A 26,696-nucleotide genomic window follows, 5' to 3' on the forward strand; every position below is an offset into this window, starting at 1 on the left:
GTGTCACGGTGCCCATTTCGTGACACGGGGATGTTTTCCGCGTACTTTTTTACCGTGACACGGTGTACTGTACCGTTCCACGGTGGACAATGCCGTGTCACAGTGCATGTGCTGTGACACGGCATCTCCGTGTCCTTTCCGCGCAAACCCTTCACGCGTCTTCTCTCCCGTACCTTAATTATTTCCCGTGTCGCACTGTTTTCCACCGTGTCACGGGAGTGTGCCCCGTCTGACGGTGCCTGGCACCGTGTCACGGTGTTCTCTGCCGTGTTGCGGTGTTAATTTTTAGGGTTTTATCTTTTTAGGGTTCCGTGTGTTCCCTCTGCTCATTTTCCCTATAAATAGAACCCCTCTTTCTACAGTTCGGGGCATCAAATAACTCTCTCTTCCTCTCTTTTACACCAAAAATCATTCTCTTCTCTCTCTTTCTCTTATTTTAAGCCTTAAACATATATTTCTAATTATACCATTCTTCCTTAAGCACTCCAAGGAGTTCATACAACACCCGAGGTTCCGTCCTTAAACCAAGGCGTGAAAGGTACCAATAACTGAGGGTTTGGACCAAATTAAATCTACATTTATTTAATTTAATTTTCATTTGATTTATATATTTTATTGAAGTTACTTACAATTTATTCATGATGTAGAGATTTAAAGGAACGCGCGGAATGTGAGTAATTAATTAATTTAATTACTCTTATTTATTTTTATATTGCTAGTATCATGATTAGGTTAATTTATTATTCGATTTGACTAACGCTATTATTGTTAAATTGCTTCCAATATTAATCTTTATTCTATAATTATTATGATCACCATATTGCATGTTTAAAGGTAATATGTAATTGAAAATCACGTCTAATAAGATAATTTGGACAACCGGTTAGGTTCCTTTTTAATCTTGTTGTTTAATCAAGTGATCACTAATATTTTAGAATTATGTGTTGCATTAATATTAAACCAATTTAGCTTAATAATAGATTGGAGCAAATTGAATTTTTGTTTGTATGCCTTTGAGATCGCAGGAATACTTTTCACAATAAGAATCGAGTAGATGCCCCATACGAGCGAATGTGACTCCATGACTCACTTCGTACCATCATCCCCGATCCTCCTTTCGTGGTTCCGAACCATATGGAGTTAGTAATCTCAATGGATTATGAATGGGGTGTAACCTTCACGAGTCAATCGTTGTTGCCTTCGTTGTCCCTTATTCGTTGTTGCCTTTTTATGATCCGTGAACGGTTTTACAAGTTCCTTATAAACTTGTTGGCGGCTCTCTACTTTCCTTGTCCCTAATCGTATATGTCAATTCCCACTTCCTATGAGTACGAAGCATATTCACCATATGCTTAGCGTAGGCGCACATTCAAACGACGCCTATAACAACTGATTTTTCTCTCAAACTTTTAGGCAGTTTTGGTTTACTTTTTAGTTAGCTGGTGTTTTGTTTCTCTTTTAAGGCCTTTTTTTTTTAGTTATTTCATGTTTAAGATAGTAGGTTTTGTTGGCTCCATATAAAAGGAGAAGAAAACCCTTGTATAAAAAGATTTCCCAATTTTAATTTTTGAATGATAACTTTCTCTCCTCTTGCATCTTTGTGAGTAATTTTAAATCATTGTTGTGCAATTTGCTTTTCAATAATCTTAACAAATTTTGTTTGAGTTAAGCTTGAAACCCTTATTAAATTGAACTCTGCATGTGTTTAGTGAATCAAGTTTATATTTTTACTGGGTTATTTGTTTTCTCATGAAAATCCCCATAAGATTCTAAACGACAATGAAAATGCCAAAATGGAGTAATTTTGGGGATATATAATTGACTCTCATGTCAATTATTTCTCATCACTACTGAAAGGAAACTTGTACCCAAATACTAGATTAATCGCTCTAATGAAATACATTTCACAGAAAACAAAACAAAACTACCTACCTTGTGAAAAGGGGGAAAGATGGGATGGCCTGGTCACACAACCGTAGAGCAATTCTATCTGTGACCAATGACCCAAAAATTAGATTTCCACTGATCCAATAACATATGAGCGATATACATGGTCTCCAAAGTCTCCATTTGCATTTTATTTGTGTACTTAACTTGGGCTTGACTAGGCACATTGCATATATGTTTCAGCTTAAAAGTTAAAAAGGCTTGTTTTATATTGTGGAACAAGATTGTATTAAATCTAGTTAATTTATATGGACATATATAAAAGAAATGTACTTGCTGCTCAATCATAACAAACCAAACATCACATTTATTCATTACATAATCTATTGCATGTCCATTCACACAACTAACAATGTCACAAGGCTCAATAACATATATTTTCAAGGGAAATAAAATAAAATAAAACATTACAACAAACATAATACATATCACAAATTACAGCATACTACAAACATATGTAGCTGATCCACCCATGTTCTCATAGACTTTAGCAATGACACATCAAACAAAGCATAAATGGTTGATAATATAAATATGCATATTGATGCTTAAATTCAAGGCTTATTTGTCCTGGCGATGGTGATGATCATCGATTTCTTTGGCGAGTTTAAGTAATTCATCCATCAGAGAAGAAGGCTCAGGGACACCGGGGTGCTTCTTCTCGTACTCGAAGGTCCAAGTAACTAAGCTAAGTTCCTCACCTTTAGGTATCACTTGGTATGTAATAACAAAGGTGTTGTAGTCCTCCATCAAATCTCCTTCCAGCATTCTAAATTTGATTATTTTGTTCTTCTCGTCTACCACGTCTAGTACTTTGCTTCCCTTTTTGAACCTTTCCATCTACAACATTATATGATTGGCAATAATAAAGTTATATTTCAACATTATAATATTACTCCAAGAAAAAAAAATTGTGTCGGCAAATAATATATATATATATACAATTATACATCACCCAATAATTCTATTGACACTTTACACAACCATATTTAACAAGCTTTTATGAATTTTGCAATTATGATATAAATGTGTCAGCAAATATATACATCCCCACTTATATTACAACAAAGGAATATTTTATGTCTCACAAATAATACCCCTTTGTTGCTATTAAAAATTAACGGAACTAGTAATTATACGACACTATTCACAACTTTATATACTCCTCCGTGTTTTAAACAAGTGTTACAGTTTGACCAACCACTCATGCCGAGACACTACTTTGACTAGTAATTTATCTAATTATATGTTAGTAAAATCATAGGAAATTTAATAATATGAAAGTACACATTATAACCAATCCAACAATATATTATACAATAACATTTGTTTTTTTTTTAATATATATTGGTAACTTAATTAAGTCAATACCATAATGTGAATAGTGAAAAAAGTCAAACTGTAAGACTTATTAAATCACGGAAGGAGTAAAATTGGTAAATTTTAAATTTAATTTTTTAGAGTAATAAAATTTTCTTAAAATTTTTTGGTAGTAAAAACCAATCCAAGAAATAATAATAATAATAATAATAAATAATAATAATAATAATAATAATAATAAATAATAATAATAATAATAATAATAATAATAATAATAATGGAAAAAAAAAACCTTTAATTTTTGGAAATCTACTTAAATAAAAAAAAATCATAAAACATTTTTTTTTTGTTGTCTGCTCGACCCGGCTATGTGATCAATACTTCCTCCGTTCTTTTTTACTTGACCCGCTTTGACTTTTACACTATTCACCACCTCTCCTTTAACCGTCTTTTGTGAATGATAGGTAAGGAAAAATATATTCATATGATATCTTCTTTAATTCGTCTCAATAAGTACTATCATAATATACAACTTTTATAATTTTTTAATTATGAAGAATTAAACTTATTGATCACTAAAGTTTTGCATTGGCAAGCGTGATAAAAGAAACAGGTCAAGTAAAAAAAACAGAGGAAGTATAATGTAAACACCTTCAACAACTCTCTTTCTCTAAAAGATTTCACTCCACCATGTTAAATCTCTTGATTGTTGATTCACACGTACAAATCTAAGAAGAGAAGTTTGTAAGGACGGAGGATGTATGCTATTAAAGGACATTTTAATCTGTTTTATAATAATTGACATATATAGTCAATCTTGACAATTATTTGCCTAATGCACAATTTTGACACTCATTTAAGTATATATTTCTTTTGTTTCCTTTTTCTTTTATTATTTCATGGCCAAATTTTTAAAAATTGAAACAAAAATTCTCATTAATATATGTAGTAAATAGTTATTATAAGTTTTGCTACTGCATAATAAAAAATGTTACTGTCAAATTTAAGTCTTGACGAATGTCGAAAATCAAAATAGGAACAACAAAATGATGAGGGAGAATATGTTAATAAATAATTTTGAAATGATTAATATTCTAAAAATTTACATTAAAACGGATTGTTATAAAATGAAAGGAGTAACATGTAATATGGAACAAAACGATTAAAATAGTTGTAGTAAAATTTGATTTATGAATAGTAAAAGAAACTCAAGCGTGTTAATCAATTGTTATGGAACGATAGGAGTACTACAAAACATACAAATTTAGTATCTTATGATATATTTTATATAAGATAAGGAGAAAGACCCTGAATGTACCTCAACTCTTACGGCTTATTTGGTCCAATATGTACGGATAAGAGCACTTTGAGAGTGAGGTGGGGGGGGGGGGGGGGAGAACCCCCCTCAAAGTGTCTCTAGGGGACTAAAATCCTAACCTCAAAGTTAGAAAGTGTAATCTTTTCCATTAGTCCAAACTTAGCTTGGTATATCAGTAGTAATATTTATGCTTAGAATAATATACTACAATATTAGGATTGAGGAGGTACATTAAACATAGGCATTTGAGGTGATGACAGATTCATCACAATGTTATTATTATTATTATTATTATTATTATTATTTTATTATTATTATTATTATTATTTTGGTAATTTTTGCCAAATCAATATTACAGATATATATTGTTAAACAAATATACGTCTCATAGACCCAACAAAATAATATACGCAATATATATATATATATATGGTAAGAAGAATGCCCATCACTAGAAGATGGGATTGTAAGGGAAATCTCTCTTAAAGTATGCTTGGTGAGATTCGACCCCTGACCTCACGTCTGAAAGTTGGAGAACTTGACAAATATTTTACTCTCCTATCTCAAATACTTTAGGCACTATATTATGTGACAGATGAGTATGAATTTTTCTTAAAGTATGAGTACATCCTAGTATAGAACAACTAAATTACATATTTACATACAATTAAATAGTGTAATGGTAAATAATGTAAGTAGGCCGGTTAGAACATTACCTAGAGTATAATTCCAGCAAATTTTAGATCCAGGTTTACCAAAAGAACCATGATGCAAATCACAGCCTTGAACAAACTCAGGATGAATGTTTGCGATGTCATGAGGCTTCTCTTGGAATAATTCATGGAAAGCATCACCTCCAGCAACTCTTATCTCTATCTCACCTTCTAGCTTACGTTTTAAACCTGCCATTCTTCTCAGTTAGCTTATTTTAATAGAAGGCAACTTACTATTATGAAAATATTGATTTGGTGATGAAATTAGTATGAGTCATGTAGGAAACAATGAGATCTCTTTATAGGAACTCTCATCTTTCTTTATGTCTATAATTTATGATGGTGCGTAATAAACTAATGTGAAGTAATACACCTGTACATGCACCATTTCAATTATCTTTCAATCTCTTTTTACTCCCTCCATGTGCTTTTTTAACTGACACATTTTTCTTAAACGGCCGTTTTTTTTAAGTGACACTTTTTCTTTTAAAAATTTCTTACATTTTAATAACATATCTTCACTCCACTATTTCTTACTTTATCATTTCTCACTCCTTTCATGGTTCCACTTTCTCTCACATTCTTTTACTTTATCATTTCTCACTCCTCCAACCTACCCCACTAATATCTTATTTTATTAAAGTCAATAAAATCTCTTAAAACTACGTATTGGTCAAACTGTGTCACTTAAAAAAAACACGGACGGAGTATAAATTAAACTAAAATATTTCTTCCGTTTCATAATATATTACTCTCTATGTTCCGTAAAATAGTTCTCATTTCTCAAATTGTACGAGAATTTACAAATCGGATAGCGCTAGCTAAGCTTGTAATTATTGTAGCTCCCCAAAAGCTCATCTGACCCAAGGTAGTACGTATACTCTATAAAAGTAAATTAGATAAGTACAACAACAATAATAAATAAACACAAAGCAAAGTTTCATATGCGGTTGGCCGCAATATAATTTTCTTTTTATTTTTTCTCTCTTCTCTATCTCCTATTCTCTTTCCCGTTTTCTTCTTTCCACCTAATTAAACACAATGGCGGAGCTATGAAGGGGCCTGGGTGGCACCGACCCCACCATTAGTTTATTTTTTTTTTAATTTTATTAAGTAAAAGATGTAAATTTATAGGTTAAATACAATTTTAATGTAATAAATAACATCAAATTAGCTTTGCCATAATGATAGTGCATTGAATTTGAGTTAAAAGTATTGGGTTCAAGCCTTTATACAAGAATTTTATTTTTAGTTTTTATTTAGTGCCCCTCCACCTTAAATATTCTACATCCGCCACTGCCTAAACACACCCTTTCCCAAATTCTCTTCTATCTCTCCTCTCTCCTCTTTCTCTCTCCTATTTTCATCTTTTCTAGCTAGCCCACTCAAATTAAACAAGTTAAATTGAGCAGCGGTGGTAGGGGGTAAGGAAGCTCCTCGTACTCCGTCGCCGAAAAACAAGCTAGAGGTTTAAAGGCCAAATTCAGCCAGAGAGTTTTTATGGTTGAATTTGGCCTTTTTAGCCATATTTCAAGTGAAATTCGAAGCCAATGTTAATTTTGAGGTATTTGTTCGATTTAATTTTTTTAACAATTTTAATGTTTGTTAGTGGTACAGGAGTTGGTGATGGTGTGTTGTAGTTTAAGGTTTTGAGGACGGCTGTTGAGAAATGTTGGTGTTGGTGGTGGTTACGGTGGGTTTGAGTGTGGGTTTATTGTAACTAGGTTGGGGGCTACTAAGGGTTACCAGGTTGGTAAGGGGTTACTAGGTCGATTAGGGGTTACTAGGTAGAGGGTTACTAGGGGTTACTACGTCAGGGGTTACTAGGTCGGTTAGGGGTTACTAGGGATTGTTAGGTCAATTAGGGGTTACTTGGGCCGGGGTTACTAGGTCTTTTAGGGGTTACTGGGGGTTACTAGGTTAGAGGTTATTAGGTCGGTCAGGGGTTACAAGGTTAGGAGTTACTAGATCAGTTAGGGGTTACTTGGTCAGGGGTTACTTTGTCTGGGGGTTACTTAAGTGGGGTTACTTGAGGGGTTAGTAGAGGAGTTATTAATATGGCACCTTGCCGCATCGTACGGTCAGCCGCACCAAAAACACGTCGATAAATAAATTGGAAAAGCCAAAGAATTTTGTATGGAAAAAAATTAGGGTTGTTTTTGGTAACTAGTTTTTTTTTTAGCAAAATTAGCCTATTTGACCAACATTATCTTATTGACAACTAAATAAGCTAATTCAAGGTGTTTGGTGCGAAGTTTATTTAAAGAGTTTATTCCACTAAATAAGTTCTTTTTCAAAAGGAGCTTTTTCAATTAACTTATTAAATTTTTATGGTGAAATGACACTTATATCTCTATTTAATTAAAAATCTTATATGAACTACCTACCCCACAATTAGCTTATTAGTTATTTCACATAATCAATCAGTTATTTACCAAACACTTTTCTATAATAAGCTAATAAAATAAGTTAGTCAAATCAGTTAATACAACCAACTAGTTAAAATCAGCTACTCGTAACACAATCAGGTTCAGCTTTTCGCTTTCAATTTTTCCCCAAACACGGCCTAGGAAAAAAAGCATATGTTCTTTATTCGTATAGAAATTTTAAAAATCTTCCATATGACAAAAATTTCAACCAAATTGGCGAAACTTTAACATAAATTTTATATTTAAAAAAAAAAAATTAAATATCCAATATGACGAACTTTTTCAACCATAACTTTAGTATATTTTGCTATAACCTTCAGCATCATCATATCATCCAACAACAATTTGCGCCTCCTACGAAATGTCATAACATCTTTAAAATTCAATATGACGAAATTCAACAACAAAATAAGATATTAGTAAAATGAATAAATAACTAATTTTTAGTTGGCAAAAAATATAATACTTCACATTCTACTTTGTATTTTTTTTATTACTAGGGCCCTTAACGCAATCCGGCGCTTCATAGCTAGCTATAACTGGAAATTCTTTCCGTTTGGCGTGGTTAGTAGTTAGTATCGTTAATTAGAAAAACATACGTAAACAAATATTTTTAAAGGTATTAATGTCCATACTCTATTCTTAAAAGTTTAAAAAAAAAAAACCAGTAACAATTTTTTTTTTTTTACAGCTGGGAAATAAAGCAGGACTAAGTTATCTCTATCTCATTTTCCTGGCATGAGTTGCCAGATTATGAGCTCTAGAGGTAACACTCCTAGGAACATAGTAGCAGCAAACATAAGTTAGAGTCGAACATAAAGAAAGGATATCCGAAATTAAATTGTGTAGATCCTTGGGAGCCTGCTGTGGATTCCGTAAAGCTTCAACGCTCAGTCTGCTATCAGATCTGATTTCTAACTGCTTGAATCATTGGAGAGCAAGCAGCTCGCATTGAAGGGTCGAATTGCTTATAACACGCTTGCTTCCTTCCTGTAACAAGGCTTCCTCTTTTGTGATTACCTATCCTACTGCCGCAGAATCTAACTTCCCAAGAGCTTTCTTCCAAGCTCCGTCCACTGTTACCACTACTATTTCTTGTTTATCATGCGTTCCTCTTTGCCAATAGTTCAAATTCCCATTTCCCTGGCCCGAGGATGCCAGCTTTTTTGTGGCATACCCTAACAAGAAAGTTCCCTTCGACACCATGCTTAGCGCTTCCTTAATTATTTGCATTACTCGGGTGGGAGAAGTACAAGCAGTTTTGAAAATAATGTCATTCCTGTGCTTCCAGATAGCCTACATACTTCCAGCAAACGCGGGGAATTCTCTCTGCTTTTTAAAAGCATAGGCTAACATATTCTTTAACCACGTCTCCACCGGTAGTAGGCTATCTTGTACCCAATTCCTAAGGGACCACAGAGCCACACTCTCTTGGTAAACTCACAATCTCTGAAGAGGTGAGACGGCGATTCTCTTTCTTTGTTGCATAGAACACACTTTGTACTTACACTTATTACACCCCTTTTCTCAAGCCCTGTACAACAACTGCACGCATCTTGAATAATCTTCCAGCTAGTAGTAGCCAACTCGGCGGCAGGCTCAGCTTCCAAAAATCTTTCCAAAAAGGAGACCATTCTCCCCCTCTCGATGCCCCGCCAACCACCTATACCCTGATTTCATAGTGTAATCCCCATTATTTGTTCCTCCCCAAAGAATTACATCCTCCTTCTCAATTCTGGGTTGAGTAGAGAGGATGAGATTCACATCATCAGTACTAAAAAGTCTCTAAACTATCCCTGATTTCCATTCCCCTCTTTCATTCATCAACTCAGCTACTCTTCCATAATATCTCCTATCCTCCTCACTAGTCCCATCCTTCATTCTTACCATCCGTGCTGCAGTCCATCTATCCCCTTCACTTCTCACATCTCAGCCCCTTCCTATCTTATACTAGAAGCCCTCCCTCATAATAGTTGCTGTTTTCACCATACCTCTAAAATCCCACGAGGACCTACATGGTTTTTTCTCCTTTCTCCCCCAATCTATTGGTGAAATTCCATAATTCCCAGTAAAAAGCTTGCTCACCAGAGAACTCCTATTATTATGTATTCTCCAAGCTTGCTTTAGAATCATTGCTTGGTTGAGGTTGTGCACATTTCTCAGACCTAGTCCTCCCTCCACCTTGTGTCTTTCCAGAACCTCTCTTTTCTTCCAGTAGATTGGCCTTTTATCTTTTGAACCAGCCCTGAAGAACTTTAAACATAGGGAGCTAATTTTACCCAAGATCCTCTTCGGCAGCAGGTATATGGAGATCATGTGCGCCGTCACTACCACCAGGATAGAATTAATTAGCAGGAGCCTGCCCGCTTGGGATAAGGCGGTGAAGTTCCACGAGAGTATCTTATTCGAGATCTTGTCTACTAGATTGTCAAACTGAGATAGACTTCTTCCATCTATATCCATAGGGCATCCTAGATATACTCCAAAGGACGATCTGCTTGCCATACCTATGGATTTCCTTAGAATTCTCACAAATGTTGATGGAGTATTCGAGTTGAACATGACAAAAGATTTTTTTACACTAACTACCTCTCCTGAGATCACATAGAAATCCTCTAGCACCTTCCTCAGCTCCTTGCATTCTTTCATACTCGGCTCGAAAAAGATCAACGCGTCGTCTGCAAAAAACAAGTGAGAAACGGATGGACATCTTCTGGCAATCTTGATCCCGACAATTCTTCCCTGTTCCTGGAGCCAACTTAGCCTCGTTGACAGAACTTCCATACATAGGATAAAAAGATAGGGGGAAAGCGGGTCTACCTATCTCAGACCTGCCCTTGGGTAGAACCGGTCAGATTGGTCGCCATTCACAAGGATTGCGTAACTGACCGTAGAGATGCATTGACTAACCCACTGAATCCAACATTTTGGGAAAAAACATTGCCCTCAGTATGTCTATGATGAAATCCCATCGGATCCTATCATAAGCCTTATTCAGGTCGATCTTCATCACTCCTGCAAAGATTCCATCCTTTCACTTCTTTCCCTTAATGAACTGGATGAGCTCATGACCCATTAGAGCGCTATCGGTGATCAATCTTCCAGGAACGAAGGCATTTTAAAAGTCTCCAACCACCTCTTATAGAATCGGTTTCAACATGTTCACCAGACACTTGGAGACTACCTTGTAAATAGTATTGCAAAGCCCGATCGGTCATAACAGGTCCACCTTGTTTTCATTTTCCTCCTTCGGGATTAGGCATATGAAAGTCTTATTCCACTCCTTTAGAATGTGGCCTCCTTTGAAGAAACTATTTACCGCCAGAAAAATGTCACCTCCCATGATCTGCTAGTATTTTTGAAAGACTATTGGGGGTTATCCATCAGGTCCTGGGGCCTTCATCAGTTTCATGTTAAACACCGCCTTTTTTTCCTCCTCTCTTGTGAATTCCCCACTAAGGTGTGACAAATGGTATTTTGAAAGCCGGGGAAGATGCTGAAGCCACTCCGCCTTCAAAGAAACCAATTCTTCGCTTTCCCTTTATTTTTTGCAGTAGTCGACAAATTCTTGCTTAATTAACGATTGGTCCAAACACTAGTTCCCCTCCTCCAACTGCAAAAAAATGATTTCATTCCTCTGTTTCCTTCCTTTAACTGCTTTGAAGAAGAAAGAAGTAGATCTATCCCCTAGATGATCCATTTTTCTTTTGCTCTTTGTCTCCAGAATAAGTTCTTGATTTCCAAATCTTCTTCTAGCCGCTTCCTCGTATTCTTTTCACGTTCGAAATCTTCCTCGGACAAATAAGATAATTGTAGGCTTGCCAAAGTCTTGTTTATCCGCTCCCAATTAACCCTATGTTCGTCTCTGAAATTCAGACACCATTTCTTCAGCGTACCATGGACTAATTTTAACTTCTGCAGGAAAGAATACATTCTAGATCCTATAGCTTTCTCCTTCCAGGCGTCTGCTATCACTTGTTGCACCACCCATAAGTTCAGCGCCCAAGCTTCTATCCTGTATGGCCTCTTTACTCGGTCAATTTTTCTTGGGCTTGAATCCAACAGGATCGGACCATGATCAGAAATAAAGATGGGGAAATTCCACACAAGGGCTTCTGGGTGGAGATCCCTAAAGGCTACATTGCAATACGCCCTATCCAACCGTTCCATGATATTCTCAACCCCCAGTCTATTATTTGTCCAAGTGAATTCCACCCCTTTATGAGGAATGTCCATAAGGCCATGGTCTATTCTCCTGTTTGTGAAATCTGACGCTCCTCTTATCGGCCAAGCACCACCTTTTTTCTGTGAACTCCATTCTACTTGATTAAAGTCTCCAATTAGAAGGTGATTTCCCTTGTTGGCATTCAGGAAACCTCCTAACTCAGACCACACCCCCAATCGAAGGTCAATAAAAGGCGAGCCATACACAAAAGAAATATATATAATATTGTTAAACTCATCCCACGCTTTACAACATATAGCGTTCGGGGATGAAGAAACTACTACTTGCTTACAAGACCAGCACAAAAACAGCCCCCCCGAGGCTTTAGACGATGCCTCAACCCCAAAATAGTCCTTATACCTGAGCCTACTATAGATCGGGACTAGTTTGTGAACACTACACTTAGTTTCTGAAATAAAAGTAACATTAACACTAAGATTATTACACATACTACTAATAAACGAAATTGTAGAGGATTCTTTGTTATTTAGGCCCCTGCAATTCCAGCTCCATATCTTCATTTGTCCTCTTGTGGCTCTTTGGGGCTAGCCACTGAGCCTCTTATGCAGCCACAGAAGCACCTACTTCCTCTTGGAATCTGAAATTTCCAGCTCTTCTCATCACTCTAGTTTTTCTCTTTTGCCTTCAGTGCTCTTTTAGCCCTTGATCTTCCATCACCAATACCATCAGACGACTCCAAGCTGTCCCCATTTGACAAACCAAGATTTAGTCCTTTTCCCTTCTCGTGCGCCGAGGTCTTCTTTCTCTTCTTCCCCTTGGTGTTGATGGCACTTGTAACATCAGCTTCTTTCGATCTTGGAGTCTGATTTAAATTGAAGTCTCCAATTATGGCCTCCGAATTAGAGCTTATCTCCACAATCTCTGGGCTGAATGAAACACGAAAGGAAGGCCTAGATCTAATTGGGCTTGGCGAGTAAGTCAAGATCTGCTTCCCCTTATCTAAAGCAGATGGGCTTACTCTTGAGAAAGCGCGACCCTCTTCGCAGTCTGATTGGTCCTAGACCATGTTCAAGTCACGGATCTTCCTCATTTGGGCCAGCACTAGATCCGAGAGGGGGTGGATGGGTGGGGATTCAAATGAACTATGCTTTTTTGGTGAAAATGGGGTGTTCGGCGGGTTCGGATATTCTTCTGTATTAAGGGTTATGGTTGGGAGGATTTTTGGTGGGCTTTTGGGCTTTCATTGGGCTTTTGTGTTTGGGCTGAAGATGATCCATTTGTAGATTTCATAAAAGGGCTCAACCACTATGCCCAACTCATCACAAGATCCAAGAGGGTGTTGACTTAAATTTGAATCCTTGAAATCCAGCAACATTAATGAGGACAAATATATAAATAACATTTTAGAGATATAATCGTTTTAATATTACTCATAAAGTGTAGTCATACTTTTAAAAGTGGTAAATACATAAATAAATATTTTAAGGGGCATAATAGTCTCAACACTATTCATAAGAGTTTGCTCATACTTTTAAAAAGTAGGAAAGTCTAAGGTGTTGTTCACTTCAGCTTAAAAAAAATAACATTAAGTAAAAATAATTTCGATTCAGTAAAAGTATTTCAGTTCAGCAAAAATAATTTCAGGTTTGTAAAAATAAGTTCAGTTCAGTAAAAATAATTTCAGTTTAGTAAAAATCAGTAACTTCATAGAAGAATATAAAATGGAATCGGTAAAAATAATTTTAATTCAGCAAAATTTATTTCAGTTCAATAAAAATAATTAAGTTCAGCAAAAATAATTTCAGTTCAACAAAAGAAGTTGAAGTGAATGAGGTCTAGTTCCATAACCCGGTATTTGTATTTATAGATATGCCACTATATCTAATTTAGGGTATATTGTGTTCAGCTTAATTTCAATCTAGTTCAGTTGAGTTCCTAATTTCCTTCTCTCATAAACAATATATTTCATCTCAATTCAATTCAGTTCAATTATTTTCAGTAAATTAGAACAGGTTCTTACTAGTATATTCATATTTGCATTTAGTGCACCATTAATTCTATAAACATTTGCATTTAGTGCACCATTAATATGAAGAATGATAATAGTATAATACACATTATAGTGCTAACGTCAAGTCCATAATGTCAGGATACATAATTAATACCACTTGCTATAAACTACGTACATACTATCATCAATGAAATGCATAAGATCAGACAACCCCATCTGCCTTCACATATACACTGATATAAAAAAAATTAAAATATAATTTAAAATCCTTTGCACTAAATCTAAACACGCAACTTTAATTGCAAAATAAACTATCCAATAATGAAAAAATGTCAACTAAATTCTATGATTTGATCGGAGTGTATCATCAATTTCCCATTTATTATTACTAACAAGTAAGAAGTAACAACCCTTATACACTGTTATTTGGATGATATACTACAAGAGGGGGGGTGAATTTTAGTATGTTCTTAGTGCCTACTTTTCGCGGAATATAAAACTGATTGTTGTTAGAAACTTAGACAACGCAAAGCGGATTTTGCGAGGAAACCATCCAGGGCCTAATTGAAAGTAAAATCTCAACCCTCCAAGGAATTTCAGGCCGAACCAATCCACTATAATAGGCCAAACACTCCTAGTTACAACCTATTACAATTAGACATTTCTGATAAGTTCCTACCCGGAAACTAGTTACACGATAGGAGTACCATATCCTACCCAACCTAAGTCTTTAAATCCCATACTTAGATTCACACAGCACTCCTAAAGTACTATACACTTGGCCTCTCACTAGAAGCTCACTTAGCTTCACCCTAGAAGCTCACACTTTGCACTCATAAAATTATGATAACGAGACTTCTCACCAACTCTCACACCCCAATACGTAAACTCTTAAAACCCTTTTTCCCAATTACAAGATTTCAAAGAATAACTCTAAATACATATCAATGAATAAAGTAATAAAACTAATATGCTAGACATTCAAGATCTGTCTAGAACTTAGTGACGAACACAAAACAAACCCTAACTCGAACTTTGACCTGAAGGTTTGACTTAGCTTCGTGGTGAAGGATTAAACCATTAAGCGCGACCACTGCACTTCATCAACCTTGACTTTGAATGAATACATATAAGCATATTTATAGTACACCCAAATCATTCTTTTCGTAAAAGATAAGTTTTATCAAAAAGATATATTTTAAAAGATATTTTCCTAAAATAAGTTTTCCAAAAATATATCTTTTTTGTTAAGAATATATTCTGCCAATAATAATAAGATATATTTACCATAAAATCAAAGTTTATTTCAAAATACTAGCTTATCTTTTTCCAAAGATATACTTATCATAAAATCAGATTTTATTTCAAATTTATATTTTCCAAATATCCTAGCTATCTTTTTCCAAAGATATACTTATCATAAAATTAGATTTTATTCCAAATTTATATTGTTTCGGGGTTTTCTGATGTCCTGCGGGAGAGTTACAATTCCGAGACTGGAACCGGACGCCTGTACCTGCAAAATAACGGAGACTCCTGGGAGCTCCGCCTCCAACGGTCAAGTTAGTACCTGATTAAGGAGTAATTAATGCGGAAATTAAAGTAATAAGGTCTCTCTAGGTGAGAGTGTTTAATGTGTTTAGACTTCTCTAGGTGAGAGTCATTAATTGCTTCATCCCCTTTAATGAGGATTAATTAAGTATTTATAGTCTTGAGAAGCGTGCCACTCTCTAGGTTTAGGGTAAACCTAGGGCTGACCGGGCCTCTAAACAGGATTGGGCCTTGTTGGCCGGTTTTCCCATTTGGCATGGGTGGACACGTGGCGTGTCTCAATTGGTCCGTAGAGGACGTATCTGTGATTGACACGTGGCAGGCTCCTATTGGCCTACGTGAAGGACACGTGGCGGAACCTGGTTGGTCCACTTGTCAGACGGTGATTGGAAGATAAAAATCCCCTAATCATTTGCCCCTCACAGGTGGCACGTGACTGGTCACGTGTCACCTGTGACAGGTGCCGCACGGTGACAGGCGACGGCCTGCTACAGGTGTCACCTTGCAAATGGCCGAGAGATTTTCCCGCCCAAATTTTGAATTTGGAAGCGACCCTTCGCCTTCTCACTTTGCCTATATAAGGAAGTGCTGACTTCGGTCATTTTCACATTTGAGAACTTTGCGAGAACATTCGGACCCCTGAACTTGCTCTGACATTTCGGACCTTTTCTGCCTACCGCCTGTTCTGACAAGCCGACTGCACAGGATTTTCAGAACTTCATCAACCGTCACTCGTTCAGGTAACTGTCAGTTCTCTTACTCTTAATTTTTCTTTTAATATTTTTTTTTTAAATGGCACCACGGAAGCACACGACACGACCTAAGTTAGTGATCAGCCGGTCACCGGGGACGGCTGAATCTAGGACTAGGAGTGTCGCCTGCCCTTTTCTGGACCCATCTTTGCCCTTTATACAAAGTCCGACTGTATCTGTGTCTATGCAGAACGTGATGACCAGAACAAAAAAGACTGCTATGATCTCAAACTCGGACGTCTCCTCCCAAAGGGTGCTCATTAGTGAAACATCTGACCAGGCGCCAGATGTAGAAGTGAAACGAGGCGGCTGCCAAGCCGACAGTTCTGAGGGAGGGGTCAAGGTGGTCCCTTCCCATTTCACCGTTGATATGTCTAATTTTCCTCCTGCTCCTTCTAAGGGAGAGGAGGCGGGCCCCTCTGGGAGAGGGGAGGAGTCGTCCTCTTCGGACTCGTCAGAGGACGAGTCCGAGTCCAGCTCTTCTGGCCACGCTTCTCCAGGCTCAGAAGAAAGAAACAGCCGCCTACAAGAGGCGAGGCTTTCTCATGCAGTTGAGAAGGGGGGCAATTGGGCGGAGCCGTCCGCCTCTTACAGAGAGGAAAACACCCCCTACTACTGCACGGTACCCCGGGGCCGGATCGCAGCCATGCAAGACAAAGTGGAGAGCTTTATAGCTAACCACAGAATGGGCCCCGACTTTCTAGTGTTTGTGCCGGATCCAGAAGACACTGTTGTCTGGCCGGCTGGTACCAGCTATGATGACGGCTGCTTTGGCTGCTTTGTGGCGGCCATCAAAGCTGGACTGCGCTTCCCATTACATCCGGCTGTTCAGCGGATCTTAGATGGGTATGATTTGGGGTTATGGCAGTTAGCCCCCAACTCTTGGGTAAACGTACTCGGCTATGTGGCCGGGTGCGAAATGTACGGGGTGGAGCCAAGCTTTGAGGCTTTCGCCCACATGAACTATCTCTGCCGGACCCCTAAGTCGGGAGGTACCGGCTGGTATCAATTAACAAGCCATAGGGGCTACCTCATGACGAGAGGTAAGGCGAACAAATGGAAGGATTGGCGGAACACCTTCCTTATCATCGAGGGTTCAAACACGGAGCTGAACAAACGCTTTAACAAGTGGAATAGGGATCCGCCTCTTCTCGCAGGCGGCCGCAGCATGCCGCCTGTTCCCCCAAAGGCTAAAAAAGAGATCCTAGACAAAGGACTCTTCAAAGTAGAGACTAGGGTGAACTCTACTTAAGGGGTACGAGAGCAAGTACCCCTAAACTGCGTCCCGAGCTTCAAGTGGCTCTATGACGAGTACTTTTTGGCCGCCTGTGGCCTCAGCAGTTGGTGCTCTAGAGGTAGCCGGCCTGACAAATACTCTGTTTTTTCACGCCTTGTTTACTTGGGATTCTTACTAACTTTGCTGTTTATTTTTTGCAGCTGACGCCATGAGTAAAATAACAGCATCCAAGACTGCGGCGGCCATGTTGCGGGCCTCTCTCATGCAACAGTCTTGTACCGACTCCCCCAACAAGGAGGCACCCTTGGTAGGCTTCGAAAATTCCTCTTTTAGGAGTTGTCTTATGCATATACTAACTCATTTTTTTTTTTTTTTTTTTTTTTTTTCAGTCGGGTACTCCAAGAGTTTCTTCCTCGCAACAGCCGGACCCCAAGGCCCGGAGGACGACTGTTGCAAGCTCTCCTGGGTCTTCCAGGAGAACAGTGGCGGCTGAGAAGCAGCCGGCCACTTCTTCTAAAACTCCGGCGGGGCCGCCTAGAAGTATGGACAATTGTAAAAACTTTTACACTTGCTTCCTTCTTGACTAGGTCTAACTTGCTTTTTTACGCTTGATGCAGCCGGCCCTCAGGGGCCTGACTTGGTAGAGGTAGCCAAGTCCATGATCAAAGTAGTTCCTCCATCTGAAAGGGAGGCGGTCAGGAGTGTCGGCACCCTTGACCTTGATGGGATTGCAGGGGTCCTTGCTGAGGTATACTTTTTGAGTATTTGAATTCCAGGACGCCTGTTATCTTTTTTGTTTGGAAACTGACGCCTGTTTTTTTTTTTGTACTTAGGCCCTGCTCCGAGTTAACGGCCTTCGCAAGCCGCTTGATCGGATAACAAAGAGGTAAAGGCTGCAAAAGCTATGGCCGCCTCTGACTGTGATAAGGCAATGTTTCAAATTGCCCAAAATGAAGTACTGACCATTGATATTCTTTATTATCAGGCGCAGGCTACCGCCGCTGTTCGGGCTCAGTTAGAGGCGGCTCAGAAGAAGAATGACGAGCTGGAGGCGACCATCACAAATCTTAAGGCCGAGCTGAAACCTCTTCGCCTAAAAATGTACTCTTACGAAGCCATGGAGAAATCCTTGGCAAGCGTAAAAGAACGCCTGGTGAGCCAAGAGAAGAGTCTTACCCAAGAGCTCTCGGAAAAGGCCGAGCAAGAGAAGAAAGAGCTCGTCCGGGAGATGATGGAAGACTCCGCTCAAATCTAGCGCATGACCTGGGGCCACCTGTTCCCCAATGCCGACTTTGCCTCTTGGGAAAGAACGTACCGCCAGTGTTCGGAAACATATAATCAAGAGATCCTGGCGGCTGCTGAAGAAGAGGCGTTGGGAGAAGCGTTGGAGGAGGAGGAGGAGCCGGTTGTGGCGCTTGTGCCACTTGGGGGTAAGGCATCAAAAAAGGATGCAGCTGAAGCCGAGTCCAGCAAGAAGAGTGCTGACCAGGCGGCAGCTGCTAATACTGAACTTACCCCTTCTTAAGCTTAATGTATTCTTTCCACGGCCTGCGTGCCGTTTGCTTTGTATTTACCCGGCCAGGGGGCCGGGGCTTTGAATATTTTGCTGGTCTTTAATGACCGGCTTATTTTTAATGAATTTTTGTTTGCTTCAAATTTGTCCAAGTATTCCATATCTAATATCCCATTGTTTACTAGACCGACTGTTGTACATGGCCGAACGTTACAGACAGGTACGGATAGTTAGTACGCCGCCTATGCCCCTGGACGACTGGTTGTCTGTTTCTAGGATAGACGATCAGTCGACCATTTATTCAATCGGTATTCGAACTATTTTGTCTGGATCCTTTTTAGGCAGGCGTGCCTGTCTTTTTGTAATTTTAACCAAGTAGGAAAGTGGTCTTTTTGTAATTTTAACCAAGGAATTTAGTAAAGATAACAAGCGGCGGGTACCGGTTGTTTCCCTTTATTGCCAATGTTGTTGGCTTTTAACTCATAATTTGTTAACTTAGCAAGAGTAGTGGTTGAGAGCCCCTGTTTGTTAAAAACAGGCGGACGACTCATACCTTTTAGGCTCCATACTAAGTTTGAGTGACTATTAAGTTAACATAGGAGTTACTTAGTCTTCGTCACAATCTAGATTGAGTAGTAGAGGTACCAGGCTGATCCCCTTGATTTGCCAATGTTTGTTGGCTATTAACTCAATAGGTTACCTAGTTGGAATAGGGGTTTGAGTGCCCCTGTTTGTTAAAAACAGGCGGACGACTCAAACCTTTTAGGTTCCATACCAAATTTGAGGGAGTGACTATGAGTTAACGTTGGAGTTACTCAGTCGCCGTCACTTTTGTTTGAGAAGTAGAGGTACCAGGCGGCGTAGGCTGGCTAGACCCCTTGATTCGCCAATGTTTGTTGGCTATTAACTCAATAGGTACCCCCTGCATTTATCCCAAGTAATACAGGCGGTCATCTGACTTAGATGTCAACTGCTACCACTGGTTTGGTTAGTGATAGAGTTATCCTTGTCTCAAAAACGGCTACGTGGTTGCCCTTGGGGACAGTCGTATAGGTGCCATGTAGTTAGTTTATAGAACAATGTTCCACCCAAAAGGGAGCTTCTCTCTGCGACGAATTTCATCCGGAGGGATGCCGTCGGACGCCTGCTATGATGTTGGGACAGGTCGTATTAGTTTTGTAGATTTGATCAGTTGGCTTGGCGCCTGGTCTGATCATTCGGCCTGTGGCCTTGTTAAGTTCTTGGTGAACGTTGGTGCTAAGTAAAAGAAGGGTAGCCGCCTGTTAGGCACAGGGTCGGCCAGGCCCTAATCTTTTTAGCTAAGTATTAGGGGGGTGGCTATGTGTTTGGAACCAGTCGGCCATCTTCTTATGGAGAGTACTCGACTATATGCCCAGGCGACATGCCCCTATTGTGAGTGAAATACTCAATGGAGAGTAGCCGACTGTAAAGGTACAGACGGCATGCCCCTCTGAAGATAGAGTGTAAAACTCAATGGAGAGTAGCCGACTGTAAAGGTACAGACGGCATGCCCCTCGTAATACAAAATTGAATAGTAAGTGCAAACTTTTATTAAGTAGCTCTTTACTTTACATCATTCAAAAGAAATATTTTTTAAGATTATCTACATTCCAAGTTCGAGGCAACGGTTGTCCGTCTGGTGTTTCCAGACGGTAGGTACCGTCCCTGACTTCCTCATAGATTCGGTAGGGTCCTTCCCAGTTGGGAGTTAGTTTGCCAGACTCATTAGCCCTACCAACTGCTTCCATTTTTCTAAGTACAAAGTCCCCTACTTTGAGTGGACGCCTGTGTACTTTTTTGTTGTATGATCTAGTCAATCTCAGGCGATAGATCTCATGGCGCAAGACAGCATTGCCCCTCTTTTCAGGAAGTGAGTCTAATGCCAGGCGCATGGCTTCCCAGTTTGCCTCTTCGTCATATAGCATTACTCGAAGAGTCGGCTCGTAGTGTTCTATTGGAAGAACAGCTTCCGCACCGTAAGTTAGTTGGAATGGAGTTTCTCCAGTCGCCCCTTTTTCAGTCGTCCTAATGGCCCAGAGAACATGTGGTAGTTCATCCGCCCATAGGCCGCCTGCTCGTTCAATCTTTTTCTTGAGACCGTCTGAGATGATTTTATTAAAGGCTTCTACCTGGCCGTTTGCTTGTGGACGGCCGACAGATGCAAAGTAGTTTGCAACTCCTTGGTCACCCAACCAGCTTTTGAGAACAGGCGTCTCAAATTGGGGACCATTATTAAAAACCATAGACATGGGAACCCCGAACCAAGTGATGACATTTTTCCAAATGAATGAAATTACATCCTTCGTCTTGATTCCCTTTACAGCCTCCGCCTCTACCCATTTAGTGAAGTAGTCGACGGCCACAAGTATGTACCTTCTGCCGCCTGTAGCAGGCGTATATGGACCCAGAATGTCCATGCCCCACTTAGCAAACGGTAGTGGGCTGTGAATGGTAGAGAGGTCAGTAGCCGGACGGTGAATTAGTTTGCCAAACCTTTGGCACTTGTCACATTTTTTTCACCATCTCCATTGCATCTGCTTCCAAAGTAGGCCAAAAGTAGCCCTGCCGCCTTGCCCTTTGAGCAAGCGTCCTACCGCCTATATGAGAAGCACAGTAACCAGAGTGAAGATCGTCTAGTATCTCTCGTCCTTTTTCTGGAGTAACACACTTTAAGAAGGGTTGAAGGTACCCCCTCTTGTGAAGTTCTCCCTTTATCATTTCAAAATAGGAGGCTCGTTTTTTCAGTGCTGCCGACTGTTGAGGATCATCCGGCAGTGCACCGTTTGTCAGATATGCCCTGATTGAATCCATCCAGGTTGAGCTTCTGTCTAGGATTCCAATAGGGTTTTCCTCGATGCTTCTCTTCTCCATTACTTGCCAAAAAACAGTTCGAGGAGTATCAGAGGAGGCGGATGATGCTAATTTTGACAGCGCATCCGCCTGTTTGTTTTCTGATCTCGGCACTTGGATCAGATGGAAATCCTCAAGGGAGCCGACTGCTTGTCGGACCGCCTGTAAATACTTGATCATGGCCGGATGGGTTGCTTCGTATTCGCCATTGTACTGACTCACTATCAAATGTGAATCGGAACAGGCGTCTACTTTTCTTGCCCCTGCCGCCTTGCACATGCGGATCCCGGCTAGTAAAGCTTCATATTCTGCCTCATTGTTTGAAGCCTGAAAACTGAAGCGTAGAGCATACTCGAACCTATCGCCCTCTGGCGACTGACATATGACGCCTGCTCCACAACCATTTGAAGTAGAGCTTCCGTCCACATATACCTTCCATACTTGGTCTGGAACTTGAGAGTCAGGAGGACGAGTCATCTCTACAATAAAGTCAGCAAAGGCTTGCCCCTTCACTGCTTTTCTAGGCTCGAAAGTAACCTCGAGGCTCTGTATTTCTATGGCCCATTTGATCATTCGGCCTGACGACTCCATGATGGTAAGGGGCCGCTTGATAGGTTGGTCTGTATACACGACGACTGCATGTGCCAAAAAGTAGGGCTTCAATTTTTTAACAGCCATGAAGAGTGCAAGACCAAATTTCTCCACTAGGGGATACCTCAACTCGGCATTTTTCAGTACGTGACTGACAAAGTAGACCGGGAGCTGACAGCCGTCCCTTTCAGCAAGGAGAACAGCGCTTAACGCATGATCAGAGACGGCCAGGTACATGTAGAGAACCTCTTTGGGCAAAGGGCTGACCAGCCTCGGCAAGGAATGCAAGTGAACTTTCAATTTCTGGAAGGCGGCCTAAGCATCCGGCCCCCATTCAAACCTTGCCTTTTTCTTAATTGCCTGGAAAAAGTATAGGCATTTGTCGCCTGATCGGCTTAGAAATCTTCCCAAGGCCGCCAGACAACCTGTTAACTTCTGAACCTCTCGGATGGTACGAGGCGACTGCATGTCAATGACCGCCTGCACCTTCTCAGGGTTCGCTTCTATTCCTCTCTGATTAATAAGGAATCCGAGAAATTTCCCAGACACAACTCCAAATACACATTTCTTGGGATTGAGCATGACATGGTGCCGCCTGAGTGTGGCGAAAGTTTCTCGGAGGTCCGACAGATGATCTTTCTGAAGTTTAGTCTTGACAATCATATCATCAATATATGCCTCGACGTTTCTCCCAATCTGATCAAAGAACAGTGTTTATCATTCGTTGGAAGGTAGCCGGGGCATTCTTAAGACCAAACGGCATGACCGTGTAACAGTATATCCCCTGATCAGTGACGAAGGCCGTCTTCTCCTAATCTTTCTTCCATAAGGGAATTTGATGGAAACCAGAATAGGCGTCCATGAAACTCATCAAGGCATGGCCGGCTGTTGAGTCGACCAGGTTATCAATTTTAGGCAGAGGGTAACTGTCTTTGGGGCACGCCTTGTTTAAGTCTGTGTAGTCTACACACATTCGCCAGGTGCCATTCGGCTTTTTAACAAGCACCGCATTTGCAACCCAGTCTGGGAAGTAACATTGCCGAATGAACCCTGCATCAAGTAATTTTTTAACTTCGGCGGATGCCGCCTGACTTCTTTCTTCGCCATGGTTTCGCTTCTTTTGCCGTACCGACTTCTTTTTCGGATCCACGGCGAGTTTATGTACCGCCAGATCAGGACTAATGCCTGGCATTTCATGGACTTCAAATGCAAAGATGTCCTTGTATTCTTTCAATAGGTTGTGAAAGTCGTCACCAAGGTTTCTCAGAGCAGTCGTCCCAACTTTGCCAGATCAGGTCCGCATGCTCACCAGCCGGCTGAGGGCGGAACTCATTCGGCCGCTCCTCTGCCAATGATTGCTATTTTCTTGCTTTTCTTGCGGACTCTGTCAGGGACGCCTTTCTCTTTTTGCCGCCTGCTTCTTGAACAGGCGCACTCTCCTTGACATTGTCAAGGTCTGTTTTTTCACCACTTGACCCAGTGGCCATAACAGTGGGCTTGACATCCGAGAGATAGCACTCTCGGGCCATCCTCTGATCTCCCCTTAGGGAGCCGACTGTTCCATTATCCCTCTCAAAGTTGAGCAACATAAGAGACGGGATTATAACAGCCTTGGAATTATTCAGGGTTGGTCGACCCAGAATCATGTTGTAGGCCGAGAGTTCCTCTACTACTAGGAACCGGACTACCATGTGTCGTCCTTCCCCTTTTTCGCCCAGAGAATGGGTAAATCTACTCGTCCCAGTGGGTGGACGACTCCTCCTCCAAACCCTATTAAAGGGTGGGAGGCCGGATGTATGCAGTCAGTCTGATATTTCAGTTTCGACAGACATTTGCTGCTGATGAGATCTGAGGAGCTCCCGGTATCTATGAGGATTCGGCCAACCCTCTGGTTGGCCACTTTACATTCAATAACTAGAGGGTCGTCATGCGGCTCCCTTACCCCTCCTAGATCCTCTTCAGTGATGACAATCTCAGGAAATGTATATTTGGACGGCCGTTCTTGGTGAACGGAATTTACATCCAACCGCCTTAAATTATCTTTGTTGCCCCTAATAGTGGGGCCGCCTCCTGAGAAGCCGCCTGCAATGGTGTAGACGACTGCATCATCTGTATCGGAGCTGTCGGCCTGTTGATTCTGTTTGGCCGACAGCTTTTTTGAGGAAGTGTTCCCCGTAGATTTCTTGACATAAGTGTCAAGATCACCTTGCTCAGCCAGGCGGTCTAGGTACCGCATGAGACTGATGCAGTCATTGGTGTGATGACCAACGTCATCATGATAAGTACAGATTTTATCTTCGTTCCGGTTGTTTGCAGAACCCTTCATGGGGACCGGCTTCTCAATTGAGATCCGTCCCTTGATTTCTTTTAGGATAAACTGGTTATCCTTGTTAAACGCATACTTTGGGGAGTATGGTTTGAATTCTTTTTTCTTTTTCTGGGCCGGCTGTTTAGAGGAATCAGCCGCCCAGACCTCTTTTCTTTTCTCATCTTTGTTTGACGACTGTTTCTGTCGTCCTTCTCTTTTGTCGAACCTTTTCCTATCCGACTGTTTTATCGTACACAGATCAGTCGCCTGTATATAGGCTTCTGCTTCAATCAAGGCCTCTTGAAGAGTCGCCACCCTTTTTCGAACCAAATCAAATTTGAAGGTAGACCCGTCTTTGAGACCTCTAAAAAAGTCGGTATAAGCTACCTCATCCGGTAACCCTTGAATCTGTATTCTCATCAGGTTAAACCGCCTGATGTAAGAACGAAGCCCCTCCTTCTCGCCCTGCTGAATTGTTCCCAAATCAAGGGTCGTTTTCTTCGCAGGGATGTTCATGGCGAAGTTGGAGGCAAATAAGTAAGCAAGCGTCCTGAAGCTATTTACACAACCAGTCGGCAGGTTGCCGAACCATTGCTGTGCGATTCCTTTGAGAGTCGCTGGGAAACACTTGCACCAAGTGGGATCATCCAACCCTTGAAGGTACATCAGGTTGGTGAATGCCATCAGATGGTCTTCTGGGTTAGTAGTGCCGTCATAGGCGCCTACTAGTACATTTTTCACTTTGGCCGGCTGAGCGGCTTCAGTAATTTCCTTGGAGAAAGCCGACGGCTGTTCACCAAGTCTTAGCAACCGTAGCTGCCAGTCCATAGGTTGGACGTTTTTTGCTGTAGGTCCACCAAAGGGAGGTGGCTGCATAAAATACTGTTGTTGCGGCACAAATGGTAAGTTTGGTACCGCCTGGGCACTATGAAAGCCGGACTGACGGGAGGTGCCGCCTGACTGACTCTCATGGTACGACTGAGTATGCCTCATCGAGGCATTTCGCAAACTGTCTTGAAAGTTTGAAGTAGAAGCCGACTCTGACAATCGGTCACTCTTCTTCTGCTCTAGCAGTAGCCGAGCATCTGTGAATGTTTGCTTTGACCCGTCCGCCTGAATATGACGAACCGGTTTCCTATTTCCTGTAGGATAACGGAATTTTGTGAAATCAAGGGCAGGTGGCTCCCGCTTCCTAGATTTAGGATGAGGAGTCGCCTCTCGCCCTTGAACTGGCTTCCTCTTCAGTGAAGTGGAGGGTTTCTTGGCCGACTGCTCCTTGACTGAAGCAGGCGGCTTCTTGTTGATCAACTCTTGAATCTCTCCCTTGAAGTCCCTCACGAAGGTCATGAGTTCGTTCTTTGTGATGGGAGCAGACCCATCAGTCGGCTGTTGCCGAGCAGGCGGTGCGCCTGCTGGCTCGCTTCCTGTTTGAAGATGCTCCCGTTCCCTTCTTTTCGGTATGACGGGTACGTCGGGCCCTTAGGGTCCCGTCTGAAGCCGTATGAGTTTCAACTTCAAATTCACTTTCGGTGTCATGGTCCGACTGAACTTGAGGGTCGTCTATGGGACGCCTCTCTTCTAGAGTCGGTACAGACTTGGATGCCATCTCTGAAGTACTCTCCCCACAGACGGCGCCAAATGTTTCGGGGTTTTCTGATGTCCTGCGGGAGAGTTACAATTCCGAGACTGGAACCGGACGCCTGTACCTGCAAAATAACGGAGACTCCTGGGAGCTCCGCCTCCAACGGTCAAGTTAGTACCTGATTAAGGAGTAATTAATGCGGAAATTAAAGTAATAAGGTCTCTCTAGGTGAGAGTGTTTAATGTGTTTAGACTTCTCTAGGTGAGAGTCATTAATTGCTTCATCCCCTTTAATGAGGATTAATTAAGTATTTATAGTCTTGAGAAGCGTGCCACTCTCTAGGTTTAGGGTAAACCTAGGGCTGACC

General features: G+C 40.8%; 1 protein-coding gene across 1 annotated transcript; it reads right to left on the reverse strand.

Moving 5' to 3' along the window:
- Nucleotides 1-2,231: 2,231 nt before the first annotated feature.
- LOC110711337 (MLP-like protein 43) lies at nt 2,232-5,648 on the reverse strand. Its single transcript, XM_021889714.1, has 2 exons — nt 5,302-5,648; nt 2,232-2,787 (listed from the first exon to the last, which is right to left on the reverse strand). Exons 1-2 carry the CDS (start codon nt 5,492-5,494, stop codon nt 2,717-2,719), a joined length of 264 nt encoding a protein of 87 aa, XP_021745406.1. The 5' UTR covers nt 5,495-5,648; the 3' UTR covers nt 2,232-2,716.
- Nucleotides 5,649-26,696: the final 21,048 nt, after the last annotated feature.

This window comes from Chenopodium quinoa, unplaced genomic scaffold (genome assembly GCF_001683475.1).
Source record: "Chenopodium quinoa cultivar QQ74 unplaced genomic scaffold, ASM168347v1, whole genome shotgun sequence".
Classification (NCBI taxonomy): Eukaryota; Viridiplantae; Streptophyta; class Magnoliopsida; order Caryophyllales; family Amaranthaceae; genus Chenopodium; species Chenopodium quinoa.

Excerpts from the sequence above, each read along its gene's own strand:
- LOC110711337 (XM_021889714.1), bottom strand. The coding sequence starts at position 5,494 with ATGGCAGGTTTAAAACGTAAGCTAGAAGGTGAGATAGAGATAAGAGTT. Across the intron at positions 2,788-5,301 it reads TTGCTGGAATTATACTCTAG|ATGGAAAGGTTCAAAAAGGG; the intron begins GTAATGTTCTAA and ends ATAATGTTGTAG.